This window comes from Elaeis guineensis, chromosome 14 (assembly GCF_000442705.2).
Source record: "Elaeis guineensis isolate ETL-2024a chromosome 14, EG11, whole genome shotgun sequence".
In the NCBI taxonomy this organism is placed as follows: domain Eukaryota; kingdom Viridiplantae; phylum Streptophyta; class Magnoliopsida; order Arecales; family Arecaceae; genus Elaeis; species Elaeis guineensis.
This window is the reverse complement of record NC_026006.2, coordinates 61,495,964-61,522,813: the sequence shown is the minus strand read 5'-3', so window position 1 is coordinate 61,522,813 and position 26,850 is coordinate 61,495,964. Positions and strand designations below refer to the sequence as shown.

General features: G+C 36.1%; 1 protein-coding gene and 1 long non-coding RNA gene across 2 annotated transcripts; both read right to left on the bottom strand.

Annotated features, from left to right (window-relative positions):
- Window positions 1-823: 823 nt before the first annotated feature.
- LOC105057308 (gibberellin 2-beta-dioxygenase 2) lies at window positions 824-4,391 on the bottom strand. The gene is made up of 3 exons (XM_010939891.4): window positions 3,868-4,391; window positions 1,964-2,321; window positions 824-1,288 (listed from the first exon to the last, which is right to left on the bottom strand). The coding sequence occupies exons 1-3, from the start codon at window positions 4,248-4,250 to the stop codon at window positions 1,016-1,018; spliced, it is 1,014 nt and encodes a 337-aa protein (XP_010938193.1). The 5' UTR covers window positions 4,251-4,391; the 3' UTR covers window positions 824-1,015.
- A 19,228-nt stretch (window positions 4,392-23,619) lies between these two features.
- LOC105057311 (uncharacterized) lies at window positions 23,620-24,950 on the bottom strand. The gene is made up of 3 exons (XR_833973.4): window positions 24,767-24,950; window positions 24,462-24,533; window positions 23,620-24,378 (listed from the first exon to the last, which is right to left on the bottom strand). It is a non-coding gene; the product is annotated as an uncharacterized lncRNA (long non-coding RNA).
- Window positions 24,951-26,850: the final 1,900 nt, after the last annotated feature.

Below are 26,850 nucleotides of genomic sequence, written 5' to 3'. Positions count from 1 at the left end.
CTTGCAAGACAACTTTTGTTACATCATGTGGAAATGCTCTGGGTTGCATACAAGAATTTTGTTTGAGTGTTGAAAAATTGGTTGGTCATAGTAGGTTTTTCTTTTAACAGGTCCATGGTAGTTAATCCACTATGTAAGCATGTTTGTTTTGGTTAGCATATGCTTTCCAGATGCCTGAATATAATTCCATCCATATAACACTCCTTCTCGGTTTTTTTAAGATATTTCATTTGTGCTGTTTCAGCTTATAAATTACAAGACCGATCAGGCTTATGTTTATGAAACCCTAGGCAATTTGTTAAAATCATATTTGAGGTCACATCTAGTTTTTGGCAGCACATTCGGTGCACGTTACCTGCTGTATTTTCATTATCTTTCTTTTTCATGTTTCATTGAACTACAATATAATTCCTCAATAGTTGGCTCATTTATTAACTCTCTTACCAGAGTTATAGCATGTCCATCTTGTACATTTAGACATTCTTCTGCTCAGCTGTTACAGCTGCTTGCTGCACCATATTCCTGGTTACACTACTTCTTTATAATATTATCTTTAAAATATTGGACGAATTGATTATGTGGAAAAGGGAGAGCATGCAATCTTGGGACTAAACTAGAATTCCCCCTAACTTTTGGAATTTGACCCACACCATGATGATTCATGTATGCATGCATATATGTATGTAAGTTTGTGTATAAAAGTAGTTAACCTATTGTTATTGAACTGTAGTTGAACACTGACAATTATGCCAACTGAAATGTCACTAGGAAAACCAGGTTATTGTGCTTGTTGCAAAATATGGAGGAAAAAAAGCTTACCCAATCTAGAAAACATACAACACTGTTAATCTTGTTAGATATTCTTGTCAAAGCATGCTCTTCCCTCTTTGTAATAACCCTGATGATCTAGACAAACATGAAAAAAAAAAAATCTGGGGGAGTACTTCAAAAAAACAGACCCCCTCCTTGTTAGAACATTGGTTCATACAAAATGTTATCGTAGAAACCTCTACTATTATTTTACTAGCCCAGGATGTTCTTCCATTTCATCTGCACGGAAGAGATCAAGGCGATTGTGTCCAAGCCTGAGTGAATACATGGCTTTCTTGTACTCAGCCCAAGTAAAGGATTTGTAGCAGCGAGGCATTTGGGGTGTGGTCATCTCTGGGAGAGGGGAAATCCATTCATGGAGGGGAGGTGCACCAAAGTAACCCATTGAGAGCCTTGGGCTGTAGGAGTCAACAATGGCCCTGTGTCTCACACTAGCTAGTCTCCCATTTGTCATAACCTTCAATAACATATTATACAAAAGAGAAAGCTGGATCAATACAAAAGATGAAGCTTAAAGAATACCGGAAGAAAGATGAACTTCAAAAAAAAAGTCTTTAGAATAACTCTGAAAATTAATATGTTCTTATGTGACTAAACTTGGCTGATTCATTTGAGTTAAATTATGTCAAGCAAATTGTTGAGTTGACTCAATGTGTCCACTAAATTCTAACGTGTCTTTCAGCTCTCCACCAGGGGGTTGAGTTGACACAAGGTGGTAGAGTTGTTAACAAAGAAATAGATGTTGAATAATACGTTAATAGAGTAAAACCTTTTTAGAAATTAACTAATGCGACCCCAGATTTTAAGACCAAATGTATCTGGATTACGATTTTCTGTTCTGAGGTCTACAAATCAAGGGCTTTGTTCTTCCAAGTGGACAATGCTATCTTCTAGACACACATATGAATTTATTAGCAATCTCTGCATCTTTAATAAGCTTTTACCTTTTAATGCATCCTAGAAGTATGGTGTCACACAAGCTCTTTGCACGCATTCAGGCTTCAGAAGATAGCACTGTCCATACCAAATTCTTTAGAAGAAAGAACTCGAGGTGTTAAAACTTTTACAGTGACACCAGTCCCATTTTCCAGAGACAGCCTTACCCTACAGAGGCTAATCTTAAGAAACCAACCTGAAGCAGATCGCCGACCATGATATGGAACGCATTCGGATCCGGTGGTACTGGGACCCAAACTGCACCATCCAAGGATGAGGGAGACAGTATCTGGAGTCCTTCCACATCGTTGGATCGAAGGAGGGTGATGATCTGAGGGTCTGAGTGCTCGCCGAATCCGATCCTATCACTCCTCATGTCCTCCTTGTTATGCCATGGAGGGTAGTGATTCAGCCTTAGCAATGAGTCATTCTCTGTGTCTCTTATCAACCTGCTGAACACCCCACTGTCTCTGAGCCCCAGCCCTTCTGCCAGTAGCTCCAGTATCTTACATGCCACCTCTTGCACAGTCTCCATGTACTCATTCACCACACAGCTGTAGATAAAAGCAACAAAAGTTGTAGGTTAAAAGGTTGAAGGCAAGAAGAGATGATTGGATCTGTCAGTAACTGGTAGTCATTGGAAGAAAAGACATTTAGCATGAGCCACTTTTCTAAGCCTTTTCCTGGCATTTATGCCACAAAAGAGCCTGTGCTGTATGTTTTCTGCCAGGGCTTTGCTTTTTCCAGATAGCATGGCAAGATATGGCATCATGCGTTCAGGGGTACTATGCCCCTAGTGGGGCTTGTGGGGATTCTAACACCACCTTTTGGTGTCATTTGTTTGAAGTGATAAGACTTGCTAGCCATCCTTATGGGTTTCTGAGCGCAATGGGGGCAATTGGGGTTTAAGTTGGATTTAACCCAATATCTACTGATAAGCTCATCTAGTGGGTGATCCAGCCATCTGTGCTAACTTAATTACTCCCTTATGGAGCTTGAGTTCATAGTGGGTAACAACTATTTGGGGAGTGCTCTCATCTTGTTTTCTACTCCCGGAACATTGAGTGATTAATTGAAAGACCTACCTCCATATATGTGAGGTAAAGCATACTCGAACTAATTAAATCGAGTCCTTCGAATTGGGAGGTTCCCTCCTGGTCCCTCCTCTCTTCTCCTCAAGGGAGGTGAGTTCAAATACTGAGCAGTGCATCCCAAATCCATGGCCAACAATGATTTAGGAAGCACTCTCATTTTGTACTCTACTCCAAAAACATTAGATTAATTGAAACACCCACATCCATATACTAGAGGTAAGGCATTCTTGAACTAATTGCAAGTATATAAAATCATGTAGGTGATCTAGTGAATATCACAGATTAAGATTAGTTGGTTCCAATAAAAATAGTCATTTTCATAGTTTCAGTTCATGTGATTGCTGAACCAATTAAAGAAGAATAATCTCTGGGAATGACTCAGAGCCATGATAACGCGTATGAAATAGAATCATTTTACTGAGGTATGTATCCATTAAGTGGATGACAGGTCCTCTTCTTCAGAAGACTATTTATTGTTTATTTACAAGAAATTGAGGAGTGAGAAATGACGGGTTTCATTTTTCAAATTCGTTACCATGTTTTGAGAAAAACATTGCGTCACCCAAAACGACATAAGATGCGGGATCTGCTCCTTTCAAGTTGTTTGGACTGGTCACATATAATTGACAGCATTAGAATTGTACTTCAACTCGTTTATCCTTAAATTTTTTAAAAAACAAAGAAAAGAAAATTATGCTGTTTCTTTCGTAAGGATTTACCAAACTAATGATTGGTTGAGGTCTCCAAGACCCTCCCTATCGTTACTCATCACATGTTTATATCGTAACCCTCCACCATCATGAGGTTCATTAATCACCAGCAAATTAATAGACTCAACTAAAACATCATCCTTCTTTATAATCCCAAATGTCAGAAGAATGTGATACTTTTTTACTTTTCTTCTTGTTTTTTTTCTTTTTTTTCCTTTCCTTTTTCATGGGGAGGTAGAATGGAACCACTCGCAATACAATCATCAAAGAGATAGATTGATTAGTTCATGTGATACCTGAACTCAGTTGGATTCTTCCTTGATATCACACCAGCTTGTTGGGAGACGGAGGAGGGGTTGGTGTGGAGGAGGAGGTACTCCACCTCCCCGGAGTCTCCATTCAGTCCAATGGTCTTGCTTCCATATCCAATAGGATTTGGAGGACCAGCTCGTTGCTTCTCGACAACCGGCAGTGAGAAGAATTCTAATGCAGCGGCCTCCATCCGTGAGACGATGTCGACGGGCACTCCATGGCTGATCACTTTAAAGAAACCAAACTCCTCGCAAGCCCTCACGATGAGCTCCGATGCGAGGGCTCGATCGCAGGAGAGGTCGATGACCGGGATGGCGAGTGACCTGAAGCGATCACCATGCACGGGGCTAAAAGAAGCCACCACCATTGTTAATATCTTGTTCTAATGTTTTTGTGTCTACAGATGTATACTAAAAGGGTGAAAAGAGTGAGAGAACGGATGATGAGAAGAGAGAAGATAGTATGGTAGAGATAAAAGGGAAGGAGAGCAGTAGGGGAGACGTTATATAGAGGTGTCTATGAGGAGGGTGTTGTGGATATTTAGTAGGGTCTTTGTGGGGGAAGTCATGGACTTGAAGGCGGCTGTGAAGTACAACCAGTAGATCACTGTATTGGATACGAGATTGTTTGACCATGTTTGCTTCTTTTGACTTGGTTTCTTTCTCAGCACTACTAGTATTGATGTAGTAGTAGAATTTATCATGAATGTGGTGAAGGTGGAATCCAGATCCTGGAATTTTACCAGATGGACAAAGTAGAATGTTCATTTGGAAGCAAATTAAATAGAGAGGAATTATAAAAGTTATTTAACCCACTTATTCCATCTCTTTTCAGTCAAATAATCATTTGAGAACATAGAAAAACAAATCATGAGAGAAGAATTGGTATTTTAGAAAAATGATACATCGTAAGTACTTTATTCCGGTCCTCCTAACTTATTTATCCAACTAGGAATAACTTACCGATCATATAAACTACTGAAATTACTGAATCCACTCTTTGATTTCAAAACTACAATCAAGATATATATGAGAATTATCAGGGGATTTTCTGAAGGATTATATTCTTAGATTTGTCAAGGCTATTGTGTAAAACCAGGAGATGTTACTTATGCTATAAGGTATAAACTATGGGCTTTGTGGTTTTGAGAACTTATAGGCTACCACAAGCATTTGGGCTATCTTCAAAACTTGTCTCAACATCAGAAGATGGCCAACCAACTTGCATGCACCATGGACCACTTAGAGAGAGAAGAAATTTCAGCATTTTCTGAGAAGATCTTGGAACCAATTATCGATGGCCTTCGTTTTCGGCGCATACGGCTTGAGAGAAACGAAAGAATCTTTCTTCGACAGCCGCACGCGATTTTCTCGGTTCCTCGAGAACCTTTCCACACCTTTCGAATTTGGGAGCATCTGCGTCCGGGAGAACCAAAGAAGGACATGGCAAGATTTGGTAATGCTTATCCTCTGTGGTGGCCGATCATTGCTTGCGTTACCTGCTCCTTGAGGAGGCTTCTTTGTTCATTCTTTCCTTTCTTTCCTTCTCTCTCTGAATATGTTTCTTCTTGATTTAATAAATTGAAAAAAAATACTTTACTTCCTCCTCATTTCATAATAATAATAATAATAATAATAATAATAATAATAATAATAATAATAATAATCATCATCATCATCATCATAATAATAAAAATATGTGATCCCACTCGTTTGTGTTGGTGGCCCTCACCGTAGGCCAAATATTGGCAGGCTTTGTTTGCCCGTGAGTCCCGTTGGTCGTGTACTAATTTTATTTTTAAATAATCTCCACGTGAACTTGACCGAAAGTTACTATCAGTTTGACCAGCAACAGTTATAGTTTTTGATGATTGGATCAAACCAGTCAGAATGGCTCGTGCCTTAAGTATTATTCTAATTTTTATGGGGGATAACCAAAATTTGTCAAAGATAGGACAACGTTGGCTGAGCTGATAGCCATTGATCCATCTTTTTTTCCTTGAATGATCTTTTCCAAAGACTCATATTTTTCAATATTCTATTTTTTCATATTAGTTTAATAAAAATCTTGAAAGAATTTGATCAAATTGAATTCATTTAAATGGAATTTAATTGAATTTAATTTACCTATACTCGAGATGTACTAGTTGAGTTTAGGCTTAGGAGCATGAATCTATGTTGTTAATGAACAAAGTATAAACTTAAAACATAATACAATGGACTTGCATCAAGGTTTAACATGATATGAGCATGATATCAATCATTTAAAATGCAGTATAAAGTTAAGGGTACAACTGGTCTAGTTAGTGAAGTCTCTTCCTATCCAAAAATAAGTAAAATATTATAGAGTTGATGGTTTATATATTTGGTTTTGGAGGTTCACCAGAGGCCCATCTCTAGACGCAAACTATGTTGAAGTTTTTAACAAAATGCTCATTTCCATGAAAACATAAGATTGAAAATGATTGAGAGGGTGGCCACAATATAATTATCTAGGGTGCATTGGAGACTTTAAACATGAGCTCCCAATTCTAGTGACCACCATATTACTAGGATACTGATGTTCTAATGTCTCAAGTCCACATGGTGGGATGATGTTTGGCCAAATGAGATAGCTATGTGGGAACATTGGATGGACCCAAGGTATGGCTTAAGGTTTGTGGTGGGCTCTAGCATGGAAGGTGGCACATTCTTATCAACTGCCATTGGATGCGTTGCGTGCTAGATTGGTCCGCTCAAACAGAACCAAACTATAATGTCCTGGTCGTTAACATACGTCACTTTTGGTCTCATGGTTGATAGTGTCAGCGTAATTGCTTTCACTCAAGCTCTCTCTTTTGAAAATTTTGCATGCAATTTTTTTTCTATATTGTTCTAGAATTTCTTAAACTAGTTAATTTATTTTTAAATATGTTTTTATTTAATATCTTCAGTCTTTTCATATATTTCTTGACAAACTTGAATCTAGCACAAGACTAAAATTTAACTTTTATTACTAATATACATTTAGTTCCTGATAAGCATTTGGTGCAATGCTTGCATCTGCTTTATATGCATTATGTACAAGGGGTGAGATGCTTGGGAGGTGTTGGCAGTGCAATGACAATTAAAGCTACGTTAATCTTAAGCCTAAAACTAATGATAGATGGAGGTAGAATGATTCCTTCTACCTTTACAAATCAAATAAAGCTTTAAATTAAAATTTTCTTGAACTTTGTCTAACTTCTTTGTTAAAATATTCTACTAAATTGATAGATTTAGACAGAAAAGGTTAGTAGAGCTGTGTAGAGAAGGGGCCCTCTCAGAAGCTTGCTTTCCCATGCAAGACCACAACGCCAACCATACACTGGGAGCAGTCTATATCAACATGGAAAAGAAAAGAATTTGGTGTCCAAAGGCACATCTAAACCCTCAAGGCTGCATAGTCTCCTTTCTCATTAGCTGGTGTAGAGGCCCATCTGTCATCCATTTGGACCATTTATTTCTTCTGAAAACACCTGCACCAACTCCCTCATTAGTTAGATTTCTCCTACTCACACTGAAATCCTATTTGCATGGAGACACCTTCTGAATTGAATCACTTATATCCATGAATGCTTATGATAAAATAAAAATAATAATCATTCTATATGTTTCTATATATACTTCCAATCACCACTACCATGGCCACCACTATCTTCTTCTTATTGTTCTACTAATGTGCGACTTTTATTTTTATACAAGTTAAATACAAAAATTTGAGTTATAGGGTTTACTTTATGGTGTTGAACATAGTTATTATATCCATCGATATGCCTTATAATCGCCATGCGTGGAGGTGATGGCGAGTTGCCCATCCCTTTCGGTGTCTCGATCAATGATAGAATTCTTATTCCGCCAATCAAGCATCAACTTTTTCAGTGATTGATACATTGTGGAGAACTAGCATATCATGTATGCCAACTTGATTCCTTGACAACATGACCTGCTAAACAAAATAAGTTTTTTTAAACAAATGTGGGGAGTGGTTGGCTAATGAGGGACCCCATCTAAATTGACATACAAAGACCATGGGGATCATGCACTCTCTTTTATTGGGACATTAAATAAATCGCCATTGCTATGATCAGCAGTAAGTGTGATTTAATAATGTTAATTGTGACAGACAATGATCCTATATATAACTTATAAAAATCCGCATGCCCATTTAATTAGTAATAGTGGGATTGCAAGGCACGATGAGGATAACTTTTTCCATATAAAAGTAAGGGGAGAAGCATATGCAGCTCAGATCATCAAATCTGACAAGAAATAAAGAATTACAGAAGGGTTTCATAACACCTAGAAGTCAAGGTTAGAGATTCAGATGGTTCTTTTGGTCTCATATAACTATAGCATGTTGCTAGAATCAGGGGGGTATTGGATTAGGTTATTGGACCTAGTAGAACAGTAGAAAAGAAACTAATTAAAAAAATGTGATTAGGCCTTAGGACCGGCGGACAATTATTATGTAACAGGCTTCATGGAAGCTTCTATGAGGAAACTAACCTGTGTAAAGTATGTCTTAAACAATGGCCACCAAAATCACTTAACATGCACTTCAACAAAACAATCATTTTCCATGCTTAACATATCCTTTGGTATTTCTCAAGTATACTTGCATGTAGTATACTTAACATAAATAGGATTTAGGAAACCAACATATGAAGGCGTTTAATTAAAAAAAATTAAATACATGACAAGGAAGAAAGAAAAGCATGATAATTTGACCTTTTCTTTAAAATATATAGTTTTATTTTTCTTAATAAAAGTAAAATATGAGGAAGTTATATTCAAATTAGAATGAGAGGAAATGATTGAATCTAAATAACATTTGACACCCATTAACTTCATCGACATATCATGCCTCAAATTTGAGATATAACATGACCATGCTATCAAGAGATGGGGTCCACGATAACACAAAGCCAATCAATCATAATCAGCTAAAATCCATTAAAAATAAGTTATAGTAAAAGATTCAATTCCATTATTCATCAAACAAATAATCTAATATTGGTTTAGAACATCTAAATCCAAAATTAAATATCAAACATATATCTCAAAATTTATCAATAGTTCATTACAAGTCCATAATCATCTTATAAATTAAAATTTAGCTGTAAAATCTTCAAACCCGCTAACGTAGACCCACAAGCTTGGATCATCCTTCCTAACCTTATTTGCCTGAACAAACAAAGAAAAAAAAAGATGAACTACACCAACTCAGTAAGTAAACCTTACACTATTTTATTCGGATTAAGCATAAGTTTACACATGCATCAATAAATCACTTAAAGAAGATGATGATCATTGAAATTTAAAACTTTCATAATAGTATATTATAAATAAATCATATTCTCACATATGCATAGATCATGCAATTTTCATAAATATAGTTTCTAATATCATTTTACCATCAATCATAAATTTATAAATTATATTAACTTTATCAATAAGGTCATAAATCATTCGTCCTTTTATCATATCATGCTTCTTAATAATTCTCTCAGACTAAATGCTAAAATCACTATTATATCCGTAACAGGACCATAATCATGTATCAACTACTATTATCCGTTAACAAGATCGTATACCAACTACTATTATCCGTTAGCAGGATCGTATACCAACTACTATTATCCATTGGCAGGATCATACATAGCCATTTGAGAGCTTTCTTCTATATTCTTTAAAATAAACATTCTTAAATCATATTTTATCAAATCATATTTTCTTAAATCATGCATAAATAAGATACTAGATAATTTTATAAAATTCATGATCCATAAATAATTTTTAATAGTAATACAATCATGAAATCATTCTTTTCATGATAAAATAAAAATTTTATAAATATAAAGTTTATATTTCATAAAAAATTATTCATATTAAAATATTCATAAATCACTATTTTATCATAAATCATGAATTTTACAATATATATACTTGATCTTTATTTTATGAAAATACAGAATAATTTTTTTCATAATAAAATAATCAATAATTTCAAAAGTAAGTAAGAAGTGTCAGGATTATTTATCTTTTTCGTCTTAGCCCATCAAATTTTGATAGATAAATTTATCAAGCCTATTTAACATATTAAAAGCATCATTATTTTTATTTATTAATTCAATCATAAAGAAAGAAGACTATAAATCGGATGGTCAATTTAACAAGCAGTCCGAATACTGAGATAATTCAGGATCTTCTAAACGAGGATCAAATCTAGGTGCCTCGATCAAGAAATCATGAGGCACAGATTGGAATCAAGGTCAAGATCAATTATATGATTAATCAATAGAGATTTCAAGAGTATTCGACATAATCAGGATGGGGTCCGACATCTTGCACCGATATTAAAGCAGTTTCGAACTTCTTTGAGTACATCATCTTAAGTTCATACGAGAGTCCGTGAATCAGATGGAGAGAGAATAGAAGGAAAAAACCTTAGAGAAAGAAGGAGAGAGAGAGAAGAAAAAGAAAACCTTTTTCTCTCTTTTTTTTTCTTTTCTTTTCTTTTCTTCTTCTTTCTTTTCTTTTCTTCTTTTTTTTCCTAGTCGAACAGAGGAGGGACACGAGGGGGAGGCCTGATGCTCTAGCAAGATGTGGCGGCACGACCAAAGGTTCGACAATGGATCGCGCCAATGGTGGCTAGCAATGGGTTGCGGCCGGCAAGGGCCGAACGACAGCCAAAACAAGGAAAAAAAATCAAATATTAGAAATTTCTTCATGATAGATTTTTGGTGAAGTCGACGGCCGACGGTGAGGTTGTGGCCATGGGGAGAAAGGGAAGAGGAAGAGGAAAAAGAGTCGAAGCTTACCTCACGCTCCGGTAGTGTCTTCGACCCCAATTGCTGACGGACATAAAGTATGGGCTACCGTGGCTTCACCAGGAGAAAAAGAGGAGAAAGAAGCTCGATGTTTGCCGGTGGAGAGCCTTAGGAGGGAGAGGAATATATGTGGAGAATCTCCTAGGGTTTTGGTAGCCCTAGGGGTCCGAATCCATGGTGGATTCGGTGGGGAAGAAGACTCCCTTTAGGAGTCTTTAGCTTTTTTTTCTTTTCTTTTTTTTTTCCTACCTTGGGTAGCTTTGAGATTCGGGATATTACATTCTACCCCCTTTAAAAAAAGTTTCATCCTCGAAACTTGATATATCTTCATTTTCAAATAAGTGAGGATACTTTATTTTTATATATCTTTATCATATTTTAAATTAGTTTCTGTCAACCCCTAATTTTTTTATGACGTAATTCTTAAATAAAACATCAATGAGAATAACTTTTCTTAAGTGAAGAAATCACATATAGTGATTTATTCAATTCTTTGAATATACAATTAAACTTGAAAGACATAAAAGAATAAAAAAATTATAATCAAACAATATATGGGTATCTATGGGTTGACTAGAATCGTATCTGTAATAACTTGATCACTTGTATTGGCATCCTGCTCAGTCATAACAAATACTCGTGCATTTTCTTTTTTGATTCTGATTAGTGAGTTTGGCGGACTTAAAGTCGTTCTTTTTATTAAGATAATCTCATGCTAAATGTCCTCTCTTGCCGCACTCAAAGCATATTCTAAGTTTCTTATTGTGAGACCCACTATGATTTTTACCACAGTACTTACAAATCTTGGTTCTTTTTTTCTTATTAAAGTGGTTCTATAAGTTGTCATGTTGGTTACTCCAAGTTTCAGTTGGTTTAGACCTCTTCTTATTTTTTCTTTCTTGTTCCGATCTTTTAATATCTGATTTTACTTTCAAAGCTCATTCTAATACATCCTTGTAGCCATTAAAAAGATGAGAGGATAAAAAAGATCGAATTTTATATCCTAGACTATGCTCAAATCTATTTACTTTGCTTTTTTTAGACTTTATAAGTTGGAGGCAAAATCGATCTAACTCATTGAATTTATTTGCATACTCCAGTACTGTCATATTATCTTTTTGTCTCAAATTCAAAAACTCATTTTCTTTCACTAATCTCACTGACTCAGAAAAATACTGATTATAAAATCTCTTTTTGAACTCCTCCCATGTCAATTGATTATTATTATTTTCATATACAACCTTTATTGTCATCCACCAAAATTTAGCATTTTCTTTTAGCATAGGAGTGGCTAACCTAACCTTCATATCCTTAGAATACTGTAGTGCATCAAAAATCTTTTCCATTTCTTGAATCCATGTCTCTGCAACCAGAGGATCAGATCCATCCTCAAACAGCGATGGATTAAGCCTTCTAAACCTCTCATAATATGACCTAAAAATTATGCAAGTTGAGAAGCGACTTGTGTTTGCTGTTATTGAATAAGCTTGGCCACTACTTGACATATTCCAGCAATATCTGTCTGAGTGACCGGTGCATTAGGGGCCTGCTCAATTGATTGGCTAATATTTTCTCTTGTAGTCCTTCTTGCTCTTCTCTTTCTACTGATAGGATTCGTTGAGACTTTATTCTCTCTGTTGCTCATTGTTATCTAGATAAAAAAATATTAACATTAATTAACTTCCTTAAATGAGCAACGAAAACTCTAAAAAAAATTATCTATTCTTATTTAATTAAATATGATCTAGCTAAACAAGATCTATCTACTCATTGCTAGACTTTAAGTCTACCCATGATCAAACCTATTATTCTGATATCATAAAATATCATATCCCAAATCTGAGACATAACACGACTATACTATCGAGGGATGGGGCCCACGATAACATGAAGTCAATCAATCATCTTCAGCTAAAATCCATCAAAAATAAGTTATAACAAAAGATCAATTTCATTATTCATCAAGTAAATAATCCAATATTGACTCAGAATATTTAAATCCAAAATTAAATATCAAATCTACATCTCAAAATTCATCAATAGTTCATTACAAGTTCATAATCATCCTATAAATTAAAATTTAGCTACAAAATCTCCAAGTCCACTAACGTAGACCCTCAAGCTTGGATCATCCTTTCTTCCTAATCTTATTTATCTGGATAGAAAAAGAAAAAAAAAAGATATGAGCTACACCAATTCAGTAAGTAAACATTACATTATCTTATCCAGATCAAGCATAAGTTTATACATGCATCAATAAATCACTTAAAAAAGATGATGATCATTGGAATATAAAACTTTCATAATAGTATATTATAAATAAATCATACTCTTACATATGCATAAATTATATAATTTTCATAAACATAGTTTCTAATATCATTTTACCATCAATCATAAATTTAAAAATCATGTTAACTTGATCAATAAAGTCATAAATTATTTATCTTTTTATCATATCATGTTTCTTAATAATTCTCTCAGACTAAATACGAGGATCACTATTATACCCGTGATAGGACCATAATCATGTATCAACTATTATTACCCATTGGTAGGGTCGTATACCAACTACTATTATCCATTGGCAGGATCGTATATAGCTATGTGAGAGTTTTTTTCTATATTCTTTAAAATAAGCATTCTTAAATTATATTTCATCAAATCATATTTTTTAAATCATGCATAAATAAGATACTAGATAATTTCATAAAGTTCATGATCTATCAATAATTTTTAATAGTAATACAATCGTGAAATCATTCTTTTCATGATAAAATAAAAATTTTATAAATATGAAGTTTATATTTCATAAAAACTCATTTATATTAAAATATTCATAAATTAAATCATAAATTTTATAATGTATATACTTGATCCTTATTTTATGAAAATATAAAATATTTTTTTTCATGATAAAATAGTCGATAATTTTAAAAATAAGTAAAAAGTATCAGAGTTACTTATTTTTTTTCGTTCTAGCCCTTTAAATTTTGATAGATGAATTTATCAAACTTATTTAACGTATTGAAAGCATCATTAATTTTTATTTATTAATTCAATCATAAAAAAAGAAGACTGTAAATCAGATGATCAGTTCAACAGGCAGTCCGGATGCTGGGATAATTTAAGATCTTTTAGAGGAGGATCAAATTTAGGTGACTCAATCAAGAAATTATGATGCATGGATTGGAATCAAGATCAAAATCAATCATATGGTTAATCAATAGGAATTTCAAGAGTATTCGACATGACCAGGTTGGGGTCCAACATCTTGCATGGATATTAAAGCAGTTTTAGGCTTTTTTGGATATATCATCTCAAGTTCATACGAGGGTCCGTGAATCGGATGGAGAAAAAATAAAGGGAGAAAAACTCTAGAAAGAGAAGGAAGAGAGAGCGGGGAGAAAAAAAATTTTTTTCTCTCTTTTTTTTTTCTTTTCTTTTCTTCTTCTGCTTCATTCTTTTCTTTTCTTCTTTTTTTTTTTTTCTGGCCGAACAAAGAAGGGACACGAGGGGGGCTGGTGCTTTGGCGAGATGTGGCGGCACGATTGGAGGTCCGATAATGGGCGGTGGTGTGCAGTCGATGGTGGCCAGCAGTGGGTGGCCAGTGGCGAGGGTCGAACGACAGCCAAATCAAGGGAAAAAAAATAGGAGACTTCTTCATGGCAGATTTCCAGTGAAGTCGGTGGCCGACGGTGAGGTTTGGGGCCATGGGGAGAAAGAAAAGAGAGAGAAAGAATAGTCGAAGCTTACCTTGAGCTCTGGTAGTATTTCAGACCCTGATTTCTGACGGGCACAAGTAGGGGCTGCCGTGGCTTCACTAGGAGAAAGAAGCTCGATGTTTGCCGGTGAAGAGCCTTAGGGGGGAGAGGGATATGTATAGAGAATCTTCTAGAGTTTTGATAGCTCTAAGAGTCCTAATCCATGGTGGATTCGATGGAGAAGAAGACTCCAACTTTTTTTCTTTCTTTTTTTTTCCTACTTTATGTAGCTTTGAGATTCGCGATATCACACGACATAGCCGGTTGGCACCCCTCTTCTTCAATATTTTCACAGTTTTGTTGAAATTCTCGTGATTATAGAAAATGAATTATTTCATATGCCATATTCTCATGTATCTAATTATTAGCATGGAATTAATCATCGAGATCCCCCTATGGCATATGAGACCATTGGATATGTTCATCCATGGTACGTTATGTTCATCAAGTTTTTAAGTGATGCATTGTTAGCAGAACCTACTGAAACCATTAAGGACTGTTATAATGGTCATAATAGTCACCATTTGTCCAAAAAATAATTTTTGAATTATTAAACTTAAAAAAAATTACTAACAGGAAATAGCTGATAATAATGCAAAGATTATGGCGTTACTTTTCCTTCACTTTTCATCAAATAAAATAATATTATTTTTAGACCATACAATCACTTTTGAAGAGAATTTTAAAGCAAAAAAAAAGGAGACAATTATGGAAAAAACATTATTTCATTTAAACGAAATTATGAGTAAATATAATGATTATTGTTTATATTATTATGGTTTGCTATGATGAAAAACAACAGCTGTCATATTTTTTCATATTATTTACCTTAAAAGCATAAGAGGGCATGGCTGAAACTATAATAAGGGCCATCATAACGGTTGTAATACTGTTATTTAGTATTAAAACTCTTTTCTGGTTGTTGCTAATAGTTTCTATGGAACAAGTTTGATTGGATATAGAGCTGTAGCAATATTGCAAGCCAATCAAAAGCACCAATTGATTAATAAGACAGGCTGCAGAAATTGATGCACTCGGAGAAATCTCCAAGGTAGGGTTGGGGGATAGCAAGCATAGGCTTATCAGAGTGCTGCTAGGATAGGGAAAGGCAAAGTAGCATAGAAGGTGGTGCCAAAAATTGCTTACATCCTTCCATACGGAACTGGTGGATAGTTCCAATCCCACAAGCAATGAAACCAAGGGAGCTATACGCGTATGTGGACTTTGACAAGAGACGAGGAGATAAAGGCCCCTCACAAAACGATGGATGAAATGGGAGCTTTGGATTGGATTCCATTTTAAGCTGGATCGATAGAGGGAGCAATGCTAGCTCCAACCATGACAAGACAACTGCAGCCAACAACCTCTCTCTCTCTCTTTCAGATAGTATTGGGATTGATGGGCAGGGCTGAGTCAGTGATTTGCCACATTTTGGATCCTCCATTTTGCTTTCGAGGAGTTTGGTATCCTCCATATTCTGGTCAGAACAAATAGTGTTAGGTGCGCCATGGATGTTGGACTTAATATTTGCATGGCACAGGATAGAATTTGGACAATAGCAAACATAAATTTCTAGCATACTTTTCAGAAAAAAGAATTTTGTAAGAAAAATTTATTTTATTTTTTATCAATTTGTGCACCAATCTGTATATTATTTGTTCATGTTGTACGGATGCCATATGGTTTGATTTATATAAAATTCAACAAAATCATAAGTTGCACTCAATCCATTTTACAAGAGTACTGATTCTCTACAGTTCACTTATGGCATCATAGGGTATAGTGTACCTATAGATGCTGTCCGTTATAAGATGGATGGCTGCACATGAGCATAGACCGGGCAATATATATTATACGAATTGTTTAATGGCCACCCATCGTGCATGCATGTACCATATTTTATGTTGCCATCCATACACCATCAGAGCTCCATCCTCATTTTATGTTTATCTTGGATGAGTAATTTGGATCGACTTCCTTGCCCAATGTGGCTCAATGCAATTGAGGGATCCGTAAGTCTCCTATTTTACCCCTAACATGCCGGATGGAGCACTCGTTATTTGATTTCCATTAGATCACTTTTTTTTATTTTTTTAATAAAATATTGGATCAAATGATATCTTTTATGCCTTTCATCTTATTTAGAAAGATGAGTCAATTTCTTCCCTTCACTGTTCCAAAATAAGCAGAGTCTTCGATATTTGTGGCACCGTGACCTAGATAATTTCCAAGTTATTTCTCAATCCAAATAGGACTTTCCAAACCAATCAAATAAATTGGATATTGAAATTAAAATGTGGGCATAATTCAGGAAAATAGAATTAGTATTTCTGATAACTCTGTGATTTGCTCTAAGTAATATGAAAAGGATATATAATGTAAGAAATATTTCAATCATGAAATCATTTCAAACTTCTTGATCAACTGGAAAGAACAAAGGATGGAAACCAACTATGATGTGGAAACACAAAGAGGAAGAAATACAACATTGAGAACATGGGGAGGTCACATAGATGATTGTAATCTGTTTCTTTCTTTCAAGGCTTCATAAGTACAATAGAAGAATGCATCAAATTCTAGGTACAAAGGATCAACAACTAGCCATTTTTATACTTGTTGCTGCAGTAATTTGGAGCTGCTGGCAAGAAAGAAATGTCCATATCTTCTTAAACAAGAATTCAGATGCTGATCTTATTGCCTCAAAAATTGTCAGTCCACTAAATGATTGATCACTAATATGTGGGGATAAACAGATGCCTGGATTCGTGCAAATCTGGAGAAAAATCAAGCTTAGTTTTGGTATCAATCGTGGGACTCTTCCTTGATCAAGGAGGCCTCTGTTGTGTTGAAAATTATCCAGGTTATCCACTTATGATTTACACTCAGTTGGCACCTCACTTTTGTACTTCAGCTGCCCCTTTTGTACTTGGGATAATGATGAAAAAAACTGCAGTTTGTAAGCCTCATGATAATATCCCTGCGATCTTCTGGTTGCACTGTCTCATGACTTCTTCTGAGTCCTTATATCTTCCCTTGTAAATTCTCTAGCACTTTTGTCGAGCCCTCCTCTCCATTTTGTTCTTGTACAGTCTTCAACATTTCTAGATATAATTATTTCACTTTAATAAAATTTTGGTGGCTAATGGCTTCCATTAGTCTCCACTTTCCTCAAAAAAAAAAAAAAGAAAAATGCTAGGTACGTTCCAAGTGTATAACCGAAAAATGATGACTTGTGGCACATATTTGGGTGCAATGTGCTTTAAGAAGGACGCAATATAACTACAAATGAAATAGGCTTCTCCTTTCTTTCTTAGATTGAAGAGGTTTAGCTTCATATATCCACATCGGCATCATATGTTAGCATTTTTTTTGGGGGTTTCTTAAAGACTGTGATCATAGGAGAAATTCTTTGTACACCGTTTATGCCGTAGAAAATCTGACGTGGAGCATATCGCTTTATCGATTGGACCATATAGCCATTATTTTTCAATGCATATTTAATATCCATTTAATGTCCGTAGTTTTATTTTTTTATTTAAAATTTTGAATGATAAAAATATTTTTTTTTAAAAAAAATTATAATATTTTATACCAATATTATAGCATTCTGAGTTGAAATTATGATTTTCTGCATAAAATATTATAATTTTTTCATGTAATATCATAAAGAGAGAAGGATATTTTTGTTATTGAAAAATTTTTAGTAATAACGAAAATATATTTTTTCTTTTATGATATCATGTGAAAAAATTATGACAACTTATACAGAAAGTCATAATTTCAATGTAGGATATCATAATATCGATATAGGATATCATATAATTTTTTCAGAAGAAAAAAAATATTTTTATCATTTAAAATTTTATATAAAAAAAATAAAATTATAAATATTAAATATATGTTAAAAAATAATCATTATGTAGCCCAATAAAATAAAATAATGTACTCTACGTACGTCTGATTTTCTATGCCGGCAGTGTACCAAGAATTTTTGGTGGTCATAGAAATCTTCATGTATCCCAGGACTCAAGAGTCTTAAACAATTCCGGGTGGTCGCGTACATCCCTTTACATAAAATAAAAAATTTTAAAAAAATGTAGGCTGCAAATAAAAAATGCTGTCTATCTAAGTTCTGCAATCTTTATTTAAAAAAATATATTAGGACAGGATGGGAAACCCATCAAAAATCTTTTTTTTTTTTTTTTTTGTTTGAATGAAAGCGAAAAACACATCAAAAATCACTAAGCTCATGAACTCAGACATCAAAGAGTAAAAGCTCTGCGTTACATTGCTTTGGTTCATTAACATTCAGATATTAAAAGCTTAAGTCTGAGGTTCATATGTATTTGGATTAATAAGAACCCATCCCCAAACTTAACTGGCTTTTATGACCTTGATTGCAGGAGATTTTCGGGCCATTATCATCATCATAAATGTATTCTAAGAAGATGAAACCTGACCGCCATATTATTCGAGAAAAAGAAGAGAAAATAGAAGCCAAAATCACCAGAAAATGACTTCATAGGTCCCGTACGTTTGGTTGGGTTTTAAGTTAATAAACATGATCCTGCTCTTGCATGATTTATGAGCTCCTGGGCTAGGCCGACTGAGTCACGATTTGAACCAAAATTTTTCATGCAGCATGTCGGTTGGTAAAAAGACTGCTTTGGAACTTAAATATCCAGATATTTTAGCCTATTTTGAGTGGAGATTTTTTTATAAGAAAAATTATTGGTTAGAACTGTTCTACGACATGTATCTTGGATCATTCAATAAAAAATTATAATATTATTTAAAAAAATATATTTTTTTATTCAAATCAGCAAAAGTTGCAAGTTAGTGGTTAAAATGAATATTTTTCTATTCACACAGCTCACATGGCAATGAATTTTATCCCAATAACAAATGATGTGACAAAAATTAAATAAAATGTCTGAATCATCGTCTTCCAGATGGCTAAATTCTCTTCACCTGCATCTGAACACCAATAGACCGTATGGATTTTGGTACTAGCTAGCTTCTCTCTCGTGATCTCTATGATGGTGCAGCGGAACATCAGCAACTTGGCTCTCCAGCATTTTCCACAAACTTTCCTTGCTTCACACTATCAAAGCTGGGTGGTTGTGTCATCAATTCAGTGGAAGTTCATATTCCATTCTTGATTCAGTAGGTAGTTAGATGGTCTACACCAGAACGCCACTTCAACTTCTCAGTGTTTTTCTTCTTCTCCTCTTTGTGACTCTTTGTTTTTTCCTTAATGACACTGTAATTTTGTTACGTCTGCTGGGACAAGATGTCGGCTAATAATTTTTAGCAAACACTGAATTCAAACACCGTAACCTTGTTCCTTTCTGAAATAAAAGCCAGATGGTACATACACCTCCCTTCACCTCAAAAAAAAAAAAAAATGATGTGATGATTTCTTATTGGATGATCCAAGATATACATGATAAAATGATTTTAATCAATAATTTTTTTTTTATAGAGCTCTAGAAATACTTGAGCTGTAATACCCGAGGGTCAAAGTGTATCCTGATGCTGCTATGGTTATACAATAATTTATTTTATTTGACAGAAAGAGTGAGAAATCATTACAGTCATTTATTTCCAAAACATAAGGCTGTAACTGTTGAAAATTTAAGTCATGAATGCAAATTTTTATAAGAAGATATAAATAATTAAATTAAAATAAATAAATAAGAATAAATTGAGTAAAAAAGAAACTTAGTTATAGAGCAGGTGGATGGTGTTGTCCTTAAAAATGGATTTTATATTTTTCAGAATAAAAGACTTGGCAAGAAGGGTCCCGACGTATCTGTCCTTCATCATTCAACAATAGTAAGACTTTTGTAAGGACACACTTCCAATTACAAGATTTGATTCTAGTTGTCCTTTGCCTTAAGCATCAGATATAATAGTATTTTTGCAGAGAAGAGAACAGAAAAATAATAGATGCTTCTTTTGCAAAGTTGAGAATGGAGAAATGGAAAGAACCTTTTCAGAAAAGCAACAAAGATAAATGTAGATCGGAATGAAAAGGAAAATCACGTATTTATAAAGAAGTCCTTTACAACCAGTACGGTTGAGCGTTCAAATATGATAGCAACTGTTCGGTTCAACAGTGGCGACCATTCAAATATCCAATGGTAAAATTCCCAACAGGCACATGTACATAAAAGATAGGTTTATATGGATAAAAACAAAGGTACGTAATTTGGTGTTTTGAAACACTCGAAACAGCAGCCAACAGTTACAACCTTTCTAGCCCCAGTTTATTGCTCAAAACTCATGCAAGCTGCTTGTGCCTGATAAGTATACCTCCTATCATTGGAAGAAAAATCCTGTTGGAAGGATGTTATAAAGCAGAGAGCGATAAGCTGGGGAAGAATGAATGGCCCAGTCAACCTATCTGCTGAGCCCGGCCAGGATCGGGATCAGTATGAGTTTCACATGAAAGAAGGAAAATTTCCTCAGAAAAAGGGGATGGATAAGCTGTAGAAATGGAAGATGTTGATGGCGAAAACAATTTGGTTATGGGTGGTACACATAAATCGAATCCCTGGTACACATAAATGAACTAAACAGATAGTTCATATAGACACCTCTGAGATGATCAGACTGACCATTTTCCAATTAAATTATATATTTTGGCTAATGGAGACATATTAAACATGTGCTTTCAAAAGGATTAATATATGTAACCCTCACCAGGAAACAAATAGTTTTATGTAGCCAGCTCTTGAATATTACAAAAGAAAAGGGCCTATGAAGAATTTATCCTCTGATAGGAGTCGCTAGCTTTCTTCTGCCCATGCACTTGTGAGGGGTTCCAGGATTACGCAGCATTTCCGCCATTCTTTTTTTTTTTTTTGTTAGGCAAAAAAAAAAAAAAAAGAAGTTACACAAGAGAGCACACGCATGGCCTACAATATCTGCCTTTTGCTCATCAAGAAATAAAACTATGGAGAATAATATTCTAAGTATTTACAATAAGATGTATAAGAAGGGCGCGACCAGTGACTCCTAATTCTACTTGGACCTTGTAACTTGTAGTACCAGGATATGGTGGGGATCCTTTTTGTTCTTGATAACCAGAAGCTCCTTAAAATGAACTCCTGCGTCCAACCCACGGCTCAGTGATCAGTCATACCCTTAATGATGATAGCTTTTAAATGTGTGACATTAATGCTTTTCATGGAAAAGTTTCGAGTGGACAGGAAGCAAGCATTCAAAGCCAAACAAACCAACGTATGAAACGATCATTTCACCCCAACAGAAGAGAGCTGTCTATGGACAGGACAGCAAGAGGTAGTGGACGCCTCATAAATGCATTCCAAAGGCATTATTATGATAGAAAAGCTTTGTTGAATAAATGTTGACGTGCTGTTGGTAGTAGACAAGGTTTAGTGGCTTCCACAAGGAAAGGAGGCCTAAAGGGGAGAGAGGTATGAATGCCAATCATAACCATAGCTTTCAAGCTATAGAGTCTCATGTCGACAGCATGAAGACTTGCATTAACTACAAGCTTTAGTGGAAGGACTTTGCCATTCCTTGCTTTTTTTCCTCCCCCAAGTAAATGGATGACCCTACTGATCTCTGTGGGCGCTCGAGCATCCAATGGGACTGAATAGTAGCTTGCAAGCCTTTGTTACCATAATTTTTGGTGGAAAATGTAATGAACAGTAAGGTCAAGGGACAATAAGAAAGTAGTATCGATCCTCCAATCCATTTATTGCTTCTTAGTGGGACCTTGTCGGTTCCTTTAGTTGATTGATTTGAATGCCCATCAAGAGTGGAGTTAAATCATGTTGCCTGAAGTATCAGCTTCATCATTTGGCCTCCACAAAATCACGGGTACTGTTGTCTCCTATAGATTCGTTCTATCAGATCCAAAATGACCACAGTATGCTGTAATTGAAAGAAGTTTTCAGCAGGCAAGCCAATATTGCCGTTTTTGCTTTGCGACATCTTCATAATTTGTTATTTGATGCTCGATGTCATTTTAGTTACGCATGGTTATCTCAGGACTTGAGCACATAAGCATGCCTTTTGCTGTCCTACAACTTGAACATTTCTTTTTCATCAAAAAAAAACCTCGATCATTTATTTTGCCATGTTGCTTTAATTAGGCAGGGCTTTAATTTTCAAAAGGCAACAAAAGATAACACCATTGATCTTGAGAAATCAATACTTAGAATATGAATGACACATGGAAGAAATATCAACTAAGCATGCAAGAAGTCAAGTATGGAGTCACATCCATGCATATTATTATGGCCTTGCAACAAAATCGGTAACGAGAGACACTCTGTGATAAACAAGCTTTATTTGTATGCATTTTAGAGGGTGTCGATGCTAGAATATGGTACACAAGAATATTGATATATAATATTTAGTCCTCAAACTAGTTGCTGTAGATACAACATTATAATACTCTTGCCTCACCCAACAATTGCTGATGAGGTAGTTGCCAACTTATCATATCCTAATCCTTAGGTTCAGGATGTATATTCCCCTCTCCAAAATTCCCTCAACATTGCTACCTAATTATATATTTTTGCTATTCTATTCTTGTTTTTAACCATACATAGTGCTTTTTCTATTTAACAACTATAGTAGAATTGCCTCCTAGCCTTCATGGATGATACTAGAACTCTCCAAAACACATGCACGAGAGGGGAGCTACCCAGCAGAACCCAGTCTTCTTGATGATAAATTATGCTTTCTAAATAGATTGTATTTAATTGGCTCCACATTATCTGATCTGAAACCACGCATCCCAAGATAGATTTGTCTAAGATCTAAAGCAAATAGGTAATAAAACTATTGGTCAAATTTTCCGATGCTTTGTCTTTTATGCTAAGTTAAGCATATATCTGCTGATGTGCGAGTGAGAGGACAAGTGGAAGGACAAGGTCCATGCAATCTTATTGTGCGCCTTTCATATGGAGGTACAGAAAACCTTTACTCTTAACTGGTTCATTTGTGATAGGCTCCAAGCCCATAAGAAGACACACGAAAAGAACTTTACCAAAAGGCATATTCCAGGGGAAATCATAGCAAACTACCAAACAAAAAGAGTCAAATAATCCAAAGTGCTACATACGTTGTAACAGCCTCGATTGGTCACGAGAAGAATATTTTACTCTCTATTGATCACTCATCAAACCCATTAACATGTAAAACAAAAGGAACGGATACCTGCAGACAGGCATATTTCCTCTGCACACATAATACAGAAAAAAACAAAGAAAAGACTGGCGAAAAAACAAGATTTAAACTTCAATAGACTAAAATGAAAAGCCACCAAAAGATATAGCTCTTAGAGGGGAGCTTGAAATCTTTCGGAGAGTCCTATGCATTCAAATACTAAATTAAGAGAAGAAGCATCCATGCACTTCCAGGTAAATAGCTCAGAAGGGATAGACGAGGAACGAGAGCAAGAGGTGGGCGAGAAGGGAGGAAGATGGCGACAAAGGACTTGGTCAATGAGCACGAGGAGGAAGCTCGTGGTAGAGAAGGAGACGAAGAGGACCAAAGGGGGATGGGGTCTTACAAGGTCAAGAAAAGGCCTTACAAGGTCAAGAAGACTTGAACCTGCAAGACTGCGAAAGGAGAAGAGGTGATAGGTGTGTGAAGAAGGATAAGGGTAGTAGTGGAGGTCGAGGGAAAAGCTCGGGTAGGATAGCACCGCTAAGGCATTAATAACAAGGAACCTTGGTTGGTTCTAGTGAAAGTCTTCTGCTCCTTGTAAAGATGAGATCCCCAGGAAAGCCGACCATGCTTCTACCATCGATCACGAATCTCGCAAAGTTTGTCATGGCAACGTTCATACCATTGTTGAGATTGTTTACTGTAGTGAGACCGGAGCAGAAGACTTCCTGCAATGAAAATATGGATGATTCAGCTCACGGTAGATTGAAAGGATGAAGGAAAGATGGCTTTCTTTGCATTTTTCTCTTACCGAGTGAGGAGTAGAGCTTGGAAAGAGGAGTTGATGGGATTTGATGCTCTCCATCCACCAAACTTGAAAGACCTGCAAAAGAGGGGAAAAAGACAGAGGGAGGGAGCAGATGAGTAGTGTTAAGATGATGGTATCTTTCAACATAATGAGAGATCTCACTCCCATGCATGACGCCTAGCTCATATGGAAAAGAAAAGCAACAAGGTTCATCGGTTGTCCAGCCTTCAAATGTTAGATACTTAGATGGCAAACAAGAAGTACTTATTCTACCCACAAAAAAGTACTTAATCTACAAGCTTTCTCACCTCTTGTGGAAAGAGATGTGGTAGAAAGGAGAGGGAAAGAGAACGGAGGAGCAGTAGTAACAACTTGAAGATATGTAGTCAGAAAAGCAGAGAGAGAGAGAGAGAGAGACTCCAGGCCTTGGTGAGAGGGTGGGTTTAGAGTATTAAAGAGAGGAGCTAGGTATGAGGCTATAAGGAGAGATCTGAAAGGGGCTTCGCTGGAGCGTTTGAAGGTCTGCAAGAAGGTTTGGTGAGACACTGAGGTTTGGGCTTAGGGTTGGGGTTAGCTTGGGGTTGGGCTTGGGGCAGTCCAGGGACTGCCCGGGGGTGGGCCCGGAATGCCATTGGTTCATGTTAGGAGGGCAGGGAATGTAACTGCTTGTGCCTACCAAATGACGTAAGGAGGTGGGTGGGTGTCTGTGGGCGGCTTCGCCCTGACCGGGCTGCCCGCCAGCCCGTTGGCACATGCGAAGGAGCTCGGGATCGGCTGACACGTGTGCCTGGGTGCACGTGCTTCGCAGCCACCTGTTAGGGTGTGTGGTTTTTCGTGCGTGGCGACAAAAGATTGCGCCTGTTCGTCACGGAATACTACGGGGGGTTCCAATAAAAAGGTCGGTGGTTTTTAGAGTCTGAAATGACCACTCTAGCCTGCGCTTCGGATGCTATTTCTGTTAGAGCGTGGCCTTCATCCATCCCTTTCCTTGTTCTAAACCGAAATCTGAATGGTTTATTTCCCTTAACTAAATTTAATATCCATTGAGACCTAACATTAGATGCATGTGGTAAGATGAAGCAATAAAGTTAGGACTCTGGAGAAAGAAGTATCAGAGAACACTTGACATATCAAGTAAATATTCAATTTGTAGCTCATTAACGAAGAGGTGCAAATCTTGTCAGTCAAAGAATCCCACCATATTATAGCGGTAATAATGTGATTTCCAATATCATCCCCAATCTTTGATGTTCAAAAGTTGTGGATGGTTTAATAGGCTGCACCATACTCTTAGGCGATACTGATAGAGTTCAAAATATGATTTGGTTACGATCAGAACTGTACAAAAGCGTGTTTCCGAATAATATATATAATATTTATATATACATACACACATATATACTTAATTTAGAGTCTAAAGAGATTTATCATTATTAAAAAAAAAAAAAAAACTTTGTTTTTGTTTTTTAATCATGTTTTGATAATGGAGAAGTCAAACTCATGCTTGTATTTTAGCATATGTCTAACCAATATTCTCATCTTTGGATGCACCGTCGAGATTGTGTCGAGCTATGGTATAAGGAGATGCAGGCCATCAACCTAAGCTAGGTTTTTATCAATATTCCTCCGATCTCATTCGTTGTCGCTGGAGACTAGGTCTTACCTAACCATGCTAAAGAAATGAATAGGTTCCATTTGTCACTAGAACCCTAAACACTACTCTAGTGCATCCATGCTAAAGCATATATTGTGCTTAGTGAAAAAGGACCTAGTCAACCCTAAATGAGAGCATTATATTTGGAATGTGCTAGGGTTTTCCACCCCGGCATTATTCGTTTTTGAAACAAGGTTCTAAGCACAAGGATTATGGGTGCCGTGCACAAACATATAATAGCCACACATATTTTGAACAACTCAAGGGAGACGAAGACATACACGTGGGATAAGACCAAAAATTAATGGGTTTTATACTCGCTATGGGGGAAAGGAAGCGTGTGGGCACGCTTTGAGCACTGCGCGGAGAACGCGGTCTTCCAGGACGAGACCGGTCAAAGAGACTGCGGGCCCACCTTCCACCACCTCTAGGAGATCCCCATGGCGAGCGCCGACGAGGCAACAGCGGCACGGTTGACCTTTTCGGCCGCCCCCAGGGCCCACACCTTTCCCAAATCACGTAAGGTCTCTGCCGAGGGCCATGTGGTACTCTTTGTAACTATCGTTTCTAAGGAATGCAAGGAAGAGGAGAGAAGTAGAACCTCGCTGTCGTAAGAATATGGGATTGGTGCATTGATGTCACCCTTGTCAAGCTTTGTCATTTGAGAGAAAGTTGGGCAAAGAAAAAGAAAAGGTGATAGTGATTTCACCGAACAACTCATGATATGCATCACCTAAC

Coding starts and splice junctions, on each gene's coding strand:
- LOC105057308 (XM_010939891.4), bottom strand. CDS start 4,250: ATGGTGGTGGCTTCTTTTAGCCCCGTGCATGGTGATCGCTTCAGGTCA. Junction 2,322..3,867: donor AAGAATCCAACTGAGTTCAG/GTATCACATGAA, acceptor TTTTATCTACAG/CTGTGTGGTGAATGAGTACA. Junction 1,289..1,963: donor TGGTCGGCGATCTGCTTCAG/GTTGGTTTCTTA, acceptor ATGTTATTGAAG/GTTATGACAAATGGGAGACT.